The following is a 9,883-nucleotide window of genomic DNA, read 5'->3' as shown; positions in this document are numbered from 1 at the left end:
AGATCAATTGGGTAATTGCAAAACATTGCTTTGGAAGGGGAGACAAAGTTGTGGTTAGCTGTGGCTTTCTGGGTATCTGTAGCTCTCTAACTTACAGGATTCATTAGAAAGATCCTCACAGGGTACTTACATAACTCCTTTGCTATGTATTGCCAACAACAGGGGCAGAGCGGGTGAAGTCATGAATGTTTACTGGCCATTCCAGTATGTATCATTAAAGGAGAAGGAAAGGTAAAAACTAAGTAAGCCTTATCAGAAAGGTCCATCTAAATATACCAGTAAACCCCAAAAGTAGCGCTGCTCTGAGTCCCCAGTCAAAAGAAACACTGCATTTTTTTCCTTCTATTGTGTACACATGGGCTTCTGTATCAGACTTCCTGCCTTCAGCTTAAACCTCATTGCCCTGGGCAAGAGCATGCTCAGTTTGCTCCTCTCCCCCCACCCCTCCCTTCTCTACTGTAATCTGAGCCCAGAGCAGGGAGAGACTCAGGCAGGAAGTGATGTCACAGCATGTTAATACTGCAGCTCCTATTCTAGACAAACAGAGAGTTTCTAGAGCTTTTTACTCAGGTATGGTAAAACATTCTACAGAATAAATATAGCATTCTAGCTTGCACTATTGCAGCTAATCTATTGGCAATAAAATGCCTCGATAGCTTTCCTTCTCCTTTAAGGGTAATACTATATACAAGATTTAGATCAGATTTTGTGGGTCAGATTTTATCTTATCTCACGATGCAACACCGCACAATAGCATGGGATTTGTAGGAGCCTACGAAATCTGATCCCCCTATAGCTAGAATGTAAATTTGGATGGTGTAGTTTATTCATGTATCTACATCCGACTGTCAATGTTTTTTTAATGGGGAAAAAAGTCAGTTAGATATCATCAGATTTTATCTCGTCAGATGAAGATACAGAATGCTGCGTTCTCATCAGAAAGGCGTTTTGAGTCGGATGGAAATATTTCCATGTATTTTAATCATCAGATTTTTGATTAGTCCCATTATATGATGACCCGTGCAACTCCATCCAACTTGTAAGATGTGTTTTATCGATTCTACACCATCCAACAAAATCTCCTGTGGAGTTGGCCCCTAACGGTGTATGTTGAGAGCACCCATCATTTAGATGCATCGCATCAATGTTGATCATTGCTCATTTGTTCCAAACTAAAACAACTCACTCAGGGCATTCAGACAAATCTCTATAACATGCATTGCATTAGCATTATGAATATGTGTGTTTTTATTAAAGGCAACAATCTACAAATAAAAATACATAGCAAAATAATATAACAAATATAAATTTTAATGCTCTCAAGCTCATCCTCTGCCCACACATACAGAAACTCCCACTCACAGGTATGTAATTCTTGCTAAAAGCACTGCTCTCTGGTCAGGAAACGAACGAGAAAGCTTTCCTGGAAGTCTGAAGGAAGCACAGAAAATGTCATATCTGAATGCAGCGATATTCAACCTATGGGCCTCCAGCCATTGAACTACAGCTCCCACCAAAAGTGTTTGATAGTAGGATCACAGGAGTTGTAGTTTAATAACAGCGTAAGGGATACCAGTTGCTGGTCCTGTAGTACAGAAACTGCTGCACATGAGTTTAATAATGCATTATGTTCCCTGCTGTATAACTGGAGGCTTGTGAGCTGGATGTCCAAGCATTATATACATGGGGGCTCAGGTTTTATATATCAGTAATAGATTTGTTGCTGTTTCCAACTTTGTCTTGATTGTTCATAATTAACTTTAGCTTTCCTTGGAAGGTGCAAATTACTGCTTGTTTAAAACTGTCTGACAAAAAGAAATAAATCACAGGGTCCAAGCAGCTGTTGAGAGTTGATAAGCAAAGTACCAATTCATTGGCGATATGAAGGGTCTGTTTCCATGGGAGGGTGTCAATGACATCGATCTGGGCAAGGATGTAGGGAACACGCACAATATGATAGGGAACAAAGCACACAATAAAGATGATCAGTACAACAAAAGTTTTCTTCATTGCCCTGTTGCTGTTTCTTTTTGTTTGTGGCTGGGTTCTTCCCACGGAGGCCTTGTGCAGTTTGGAAGATATTTTTGCATAAAAATAGATGAAGAGCAATAAAAGAATAAAGAAGGAAATGACTGCTGATAGATTGATTACAGCTCCAGTTAATCCCTTTCTCTGGAAGTGGAAGCACTTCTGGCTGCATGGTCCAGTTCTGTTTTCGAAGAGGAAAGGAATTATGCAGACTAGGTTAATCAACCAGATGATCCAAGTGGCCCTCGTACTCCAGGAAATACTGTGAATTTTGTATTTCTGTAGCGGTCTGATTATCTTAAGATATCGGTCCAGGCTTATCAGACTCAGAAACATTATACTAGCATACATGTTCAAGTAAAAGAATGCACCAACTATCTTGCACAGGATCAGTAGTCCGTTATTATTTTGATAAGCAACCCGGAAGGGTAGACACAATGCAAGAAGGAGATCAGCCACTGCCAGGTTCCTCATATATATTATCATGGATGTACATCTTTGACTGTTTGACCAAAACACTAGAAGGGCCAGTAGGTTGCTCAGTAAGCTGAAGCCACATACAATGGAATACATAACCGGAAGCGTCAATGATAAGAATCCATCATGGATAGAACATGTATTTACTTGAGTAGTAAATAATGGTAATGTTACATTAACTTCCAACATCTGTGGTTCTGGGGTAACGGGAATGAATGTTTTTGCCAGAGAATCCATTACCTGCCTGTGAAATAGGAAATGTTACATGGTTAAATGCGCATATCCATATTTATCGATATTGAGTTTTAAATAGAGCAAAGTTGTTTTCCATAGTTCTTAAACTAAAAAATCCCAGTGAGGTATATTGGGTGTTGTCTGAAGGTAAATTAATAGTACAGTTGACAATTGTCCACAAATTCCAGAGCCACTCTCTGTCTGTTCGACTTTCCCCCTTCTGGAGGGGTTATTTATGTATGGGAAGGCAGTGCGCACAATGCAAAGAATGGGTGTAATCAGCAATTTCTTTGAATTTTGTACAATGCCTTTAAACTAAAAAAATAATTGTTGAGGCTGCCCCTATGAATACATTGCTGCCTGGGTTTGTCAGAGCTATATTCATGAAGGGTGGGAGGGGAAAGCACATAGGCAATGCCCTACCCGTCCCCTAACTTGTACGTCAATTAGCATTCAAGTTAGAGAGTGGCATAGTACACAAGCCTCAATGAGGATGGCTTGTGCCCCTCAACACTGCACTCTGCACTTTGTATCATAGTAAATTCCCCCTTGGAACTCATCACTGTGACAAACAGAACTTACTTTGTAAAATACCCATTAGCCTCAGCCAAGGGTGATAGATTCTCCAAACTTCTCTCTCCAGTCTTTTCTATCTGCTTTCCTCCACAGCCAATTCACAGTTCAGATTCTCTAACTGGCAACTGCAAAAAAAAATCAATTGTTATACATAAAGATCATTTTATGTTATACTGCCTCTTGATGGAAACCACTTCTTCCTTGTTTTTTTTACCTATGCCAAAAAGAGTTCATACACTGAAATAAAGAAAAAGAAACAGTAAGGATTCTTCTTCATTCTCCTTCTTAGCTTTAAAATGCAAACATATGGGGAGATCAATGAAAGCATGTGGTGTCTCATCATTTTTAACTGTGGGTGGCATGCTGCACCAGTTAAATATTTGCAGGAGTGAAACTGAGGACTGCCCTTGTTCAGCTGGGACATATGCATATTATACAGAGTGATCAATATATATATACTGTATATATATATATATATATATATATATATATATATATATATATATATATATATATATATATATATATATATATATTGGACAGATGGCTGATCAACACACATACGGCAGACTTTATCAGCTATCTGGAGGAAAAAGGTGCATATAGAGCTTTGATTTTTGCATGTTCATCTACACTATACACCTGGTGCAGGGATTTTCATCCGCTACATCTTGATTTGACTCTTGAACATCTGTGTTAACGCTAATGAGAATCAATCTTACATATTTCCTGACATTTTGTTGTATTTCCTTTGTCAAGGCACAAAGCAACACATATACCATTATCCCAAAATAAAGCCCAGCGTTTGTATTTTAAACTATGCTTTCATTTGTAGGGCTATGAAACTATCCTGTGGAGATGGGGAACCAAAGTGTTCAAAAAGTTCTATTTTAGACAATGAAAATTAAATTTAAGAGACAAAATAGGAATCCTGCCTGAAAGTGAAGAAAGATGTAAAGTTTCAGCAGTAATTCAACATGGCACAGAACTGGCTTTAGCCTGTACAATGAGTAAGAATAGTGTAAATTCCCACCCAAAAAATTGCCTTATGACATATTCACAAATGGGTTAAAACACTGAAATGAAAGCACAAAAAATTGGAGTCATGAACCTGAAGGAGAAAGTCATTTTCTGATTTTTGGGGGTTATAGCATAGATACAGTAAAACGATAAAAGCGAGATGTCACACTACACTACACAAACTGGCAAAATACTTACATCTACTCTACTTTACAATACAAATTGTTTTAATTAAATGTTATAATAATTTGCTTCCTGACACTTTCAGTTCTTAGCTGGCTTTCCTCTTATGATAATACCTACATAGCAAAATTATTTACAGGTCCCTTTCATTTTTTATTTTGTTTTTATTGTAATTTTTTTTAAAAATATTTGACTAAAATCATTGATATTAATTGTGTTCAATTATTGTAAATTAAGCTTAAAAATGAATTTGCTATTACAAAGCATTACTTTTTCAGCTGTTTTGTCTGAAACTCCTTCAGTATGGAGCTGACCCTGAGAATTATTATGGCAGCAATAAAGAGTTAGACAACAGTGCAAATAAGTTGTGTGTTTTGCAGTTAAACTATGTCCCAGGCTTTGGTTGTTCTACCAAATAAGACATTGTGTTGGTCAAGCTAACCTGTCTGCACTCTCAGCCTTTGTCCATGTGATGGGAAAGTTCAACAAAGCAGCTCCAGCAGCTGCAGCATTTGCAAGTGTATGAGGACCAATTAATGAGATGGGGTTTGTTTTCCCTGACTAATAAAACAGGGTTTCCTGTCTGAAAGTGAAAAAAGATGTAATGCAAAGTTCAGCACCATTTAAACAAGCTGAGGGACAAACACACAAAACTGCTTTTAGTCTGGAATTGGAGTAAGAATAGAGTAAAATATTAGCACATCTGTCTATTGGCATATTCATTTTAGTAGAGTTGTAAGATCAGGATGCTGACTAATTTACATATAAGTAATAAAGGAATATATCCCTGCCTGTATATTTAAACCACTGTCGCTGGAGAGCTTTCCCTTGCCAACCAGCTGAGCACATCAGACCAAGACTTTCCCAGCTACAGGCCCCAGTTTCTAATGCAAAATGCTATGGCATTCCCAAGTCAGTTAGTAAATTATAATTCTTAGAATGTTTCCTGCGGAGTGGCTACCAAACGAATACCCGACCAAAACTACTGCTTAATCTGGAGAGCACCACCTCTGCCATGAGGTCCTTTCAGACTGTATCACCTTGTCTCTGTGGGTAAGCCCACCTACCATGAACTCTTATGGCTATGATGGTCTGTGACCATGAACATAAACATAACAAAACATCTCTGTTTTGTTTAAAAACATATTAACTGCTAAACAACTGGGATGCCAGGGCCCAACAGAAATCCTTAGACTGTGGGCCCAACAGGAAAGCTTAGACCATGGGCCCACTTTCCAAACTATTATTCCTCCTCCCCTCACTTAACATCTTTATTTTCCTAGTCTTTTATATCTACTTAATATACTCTATTCTTCCATTGTTACACATTTTTTCCCATAAAGAAATAGGGAATGACCATGAAATAGGCTAAATGGTTAGAAGCAGGAGGCCCACTGACACCTGGGCCCACCGGGAGTTTTCCTGGTCTCCCGGTGGGCCAGTCCGACACTGGACAGACTTATATAGACTAAAGGCTTTAATTCAGTTGCTTTAGCAGTTGTGTAAAAATGTAAAATCAATCATACAAAGCTACCGTAGGCTCCAGCCATTAATCTTGTCCCATCTGCTGAAGGTGACAGCCCGTAAAATGTGCACCAGCAGCAAGCATGAAAGACAGGATATGGTCACAAGACTTCTTAAACATAAGCTGATTCATGGGTTGGATGTTGGCTTGGGATACTCATAACAAGTGTCCCCATACTGGTGTGACTTTTAGTGATCAGAAGATCCCATTACCCGCACAGACAGCAAAAGCAATATAGTCTGATAAAGTTCACTGCTGATATCAACTTTTTTCATTTTAATTAGCAATTTTAATTAACTTGTCAGGTGACTGGCACTTACAAAATGCTGACTGGTGCATTTTCAGAGTGATAATTGCCTGGCAAGCGAGTGCAGGTTATACCAAGTCAGGTCAAAATGTTGTCCTCTGTCTATTCTACAAATCACCCAGGCAACAAACTGCTCACCCCCTAAGGACTTTTAAATAAACAGGACAGCAGAGAACAGAGCTGAATGGCTGGGCACAAATGGTGAGTTGTGCTTAAAAAAAGTCCATGAAGCGTAACCTTTGGAAGGTAACAGTAGTAAATTGCAGTAGCTTTGGTATTCATTTGCTTAAACCAAAAAGAAAAGTTTAAACTGGATATTGACAAATGGTATCATAAATCAGACCTAGATAATTCTGTATCAGCTTATATGGTAAATAAAATGAGAGGAAACCTTAGTCACTTCAGCTGTTGCAAAACTACACTTCTCATCATCCCCACTTGCTTTCTCAGCTGGTGGTGGGGTTGGGCAGGGCTTTGTCATTTTAAAGCATATAATGTGCCCAAAGTTCTTATATTGCTCATTATATATCAAAGGGTGACTTAGTATGGCCAAGACATGTGTCTGCATATGGCTTGAGGAAGCTGAAATAGGTTCTTTTAGCTATTTTATAGCTGTTTTAATAAATGCAATTTTATCTGAAACTACAGTTTAGTAGTCTGCAGACGGGGAAGTCTAGGATTATTTGCAATTGTCTTTGTTTCTTTATTGTTTGCAAGTGTGAATCAATCTTTTTTATTTTGCAGTTCCCAATCTTATATCTTATATGTATACCAGTTTAATGATATTTCTATAGAAAGTAATGAGTTCAAATGGGGACAGGTTTGGCAAAACCCAAATGAAAACTGGCAAAATGCCCCAAATGGCTCTAAGTGCCAATCATTAGGATTAATTCTAGGTGACTGTTCCCTTAAATAAAACAAATAAACCCAGATGCCTTCAATAGCTAATGGGTGCATTGCAGGTTTCTGTGATGTTCTTCATTTGTTAAAATTACATTAAGAGAGATTTTTAGAGAGAGGGGCAAACAAAATTTCTTCTGCCTTCTTCCCCTGGAAGACTGGATCAGGCGGGTGGTGAATTAGCACAGTTGGCAGCTGCAGGTGGCTGTTTGGCAGGTGTAGATGTCACAAGTAGGGGTGACATTACTCAACAGAAAGCAAATTGTAAATGAGACTATTTAAGCACCATCACCATTTCATTTGTATAAAGCAGACAAGCAGTTACTGAGAATATTACATGTTTTTTTATAGTCACTTTGTCCTAGATCTCAAATTTAGCTTTCAGCACCAGAATTGTTCATTTTATAAGGTACTGTTACCCCAAAGAATAATAAGTATAAGTACTTAAATCCAGCTAAAAACCAAATGTCTGTGTACAGTAGCACTAACCAACATGGTTATTCATTATAGGTGCATTATATGGTACTTATAAACAAGCTCTTTCGTAAACACTAGAAAAAATAAAACAAGTAGATCTTAGAAGTCAATGGAGATTTTGAAAGTATATTTAAATCAATATAAACAATATACTCTTCCTTGGATGCAGGTATTTTAACTACTGCTTGCAAAAACATTTTCTCAGTTTGGTGCATCTTTTCCTGAAGACATATTATCTTAGGGAGCAGTGGCTGAAAGAGACTCTCTAGGGTACAATAGACATGCCAGCAGTACACCCCCAGGGCTAGTGCTCATCCTCCACCCCATAACATTTTTTGTTGTGTAATTCCTGTGAGTGCCATCACTTTGGACTATATATATATATATATATATATATATATATATATATATATATATATATATATATATATATATATATATATATATATATATATATATATATATATATATATAAAGTCCTTGGGTTTTCTCCGCACTCCAAATAGAAGTAAATGACCCAGGTGCTACCCATAAATGGAGTAAAATAAAAATATTTGTAGATGGGTGCACACCAGGAACGTTTAACACCAAGTTACTTAAAACATACTTTATTGTAGAAAATTATAAAAACAGGCCAACATTTCGGTCTCCTTCTCAGACCATTATCAAGACCCCTTGATAATGGTCTGAGAAGGAGACCGAAACGTTGGCCTGTTTTTATAATTTTCTACAATAAAGTATGTTTTAAGTAACTTGGTGTTAAACGTTCCTGGTGTGCACCCATCTACAAATATTTTTATATATATATATATATATATATATATATAATACACAAAAGCCATGAATATCTTGTAAATGATATCCTTATAAACGGTGAGTTCTGATGTCATTTCTGTCACATGACTCACTGAAACCTGTGTATTATAATATAATAAATAAAGTACCACCAGTTGCAAAATATAAGGATATTAGAAGTTACCTCGGAGTTCCATGACATGTATTTTATATGGCCATGAAACTCCTCGGTAACTTATAATATCCTTATATTTTACAAGAGGGGGTACTTTATTCACTATATATATATATATAATTATTTTAAATAATGCAATTAAAAAAATAATCAAATATCTATTATTATTATGCCAGTCAAATTCTAGCATGTAATGCTAGCATGTAAATAGTATGCAATGTGTTAGTACAGTTACATACCCTACATCCTTTTCTCCTCCATAATTACCTGACATAGCTGTTATCTCCCTGTAGTAGGTCAGAGTATGGCTGTACTACATACAAAAAATCACAATTATACAGAAGTTACAGAGCGTGCAAATCTGTGCACATCCTTTCCCAGGCCCTTTACTTACCGTGAAATTGCCTGCAGATCGCTATCCTGCTGCCTGCTAAATATCTCCTCCAAATATCCCGGGCTCCCACCTCCCCATCATCTGCTCTCCTCTGTCTGATTCCTCTGCTGCAGCCAGACACTCCGCTCCTTATTTGGCAGAGGGGGCGGGGCTACAACTATCCTGCACCGACTGCTCTCCTACTTACACAGCAAGTTACACCTTATACTCTATGTATGTATGTATGTATGTATATTTTTATTTGTATAGTGCTCCTTAAAGGGCAAAGCACTGTACAGCAAAACAATAAATTAGTAGTAACAAACAAGGGGTCATTAAAATAAAAAGTAACAATAAGTGCATTATTAGAAATACAATTCACATAAACATAAAATATAATTACAATACAGATTAAGTGCTCAGTGTCAAGGAAACAAAAGGCTAGAGGACCCTTCCCCGTAGGGCTTACAGTCTAAATGACTCTATGTATACTCTATATAACATAAACATACCTATGTATCGGGCTCGGCCAATAGACAGACAGATTAGAAGATAGATAGATATGATAGATGATAGATAGACAAACCAATAGATAGATAGTCTGATAGGATAGATGGTACATAGATGATAGATTACATATAGATTGGCCGATCAATAGATAATTTGAAAAATAATGATATCTGATAGATGATAGCTAGATGATAGATAAAATATGGATAGTTGACAGAGACAGATAGCTAAGAGATAGATTGATAGATAGATAGATAGATAGATAGATAGATAGATAGATAGATGATAGATAGATAGATAGAT

The 9,883-nt window shown here is 37.2% G+C and overlaps 1 protein-coding gene across 2 annotated transcripts; it reads right to left on the bottom strand.

Moving 5' to 3' along the window:
- Positions 1-1,224: 1,224 nt before the first annotated feature.
- On the bottom strand, positions 1,225-9,234 carry LOC108698465 (probable G-protein coupled receptor 34). Of its 2 annotated transcripts, none has more exons than XM_018229965.2 (3): positions 9,092-9,234; positions 3,322-3,440; positions 1,225-2,749 (listed from the first exon to the last, which is right to left on the bottom strand). In XM_018229965.2, the coding sequence occupies exon 3, from the start codon at positions 2,740-2,742 to the stop codon at positions 1,699-1,701; it is 1,044 nt and encodes a 347-aa protein (XP_018085454.1). In that variant the 5' UTR covers positions 2,743-2,749; positions 3,322-3,440; positions 9,092-9,234; the 3' UTR covers positions 1,225-1,698. The 2 variants fall into 2 exon arrangements, with proteins under 2 accessions (XP_018085454.1, XP_018085455.1); XM_018229966.2 differs by lacking the exon at positions 9,092-9,234 and adding an exon at positions 8,965-9,071.
- Between the last annotated feature and the right edge of the window lie 649 nt (positions 9,235-9,883).

Source organism: Xenopus laevis, chromosome 8L (genome assembly GCF_017654675.1).
Source record: "Xenopus laevis strain J_2021 chromosome 8L, Xenopus_laevis_v10.1, whole genome shotgun sequence".
In the NCBI taxonomy this organism is placed as follows: Eukaryota; Metazoa; Chordata; class Amphibia; order Anura; family Pipidae; genus Xenopus; species Xenopus laevis.
Note: the sequence above shows the minus strand (reverse complement) of the source record. Positions and strands in the feature narration are given on the sequence as shown.

Excerpts from the sequence above, each read along its gene's own strand:
- LOC108698465 (XM_018229965.2), bottom strand. The coding sequence starts at position 2,742 with ATGGATTCTCTGGCAAAAACATTCATTCCCGTTACCCCAGAACCACAG.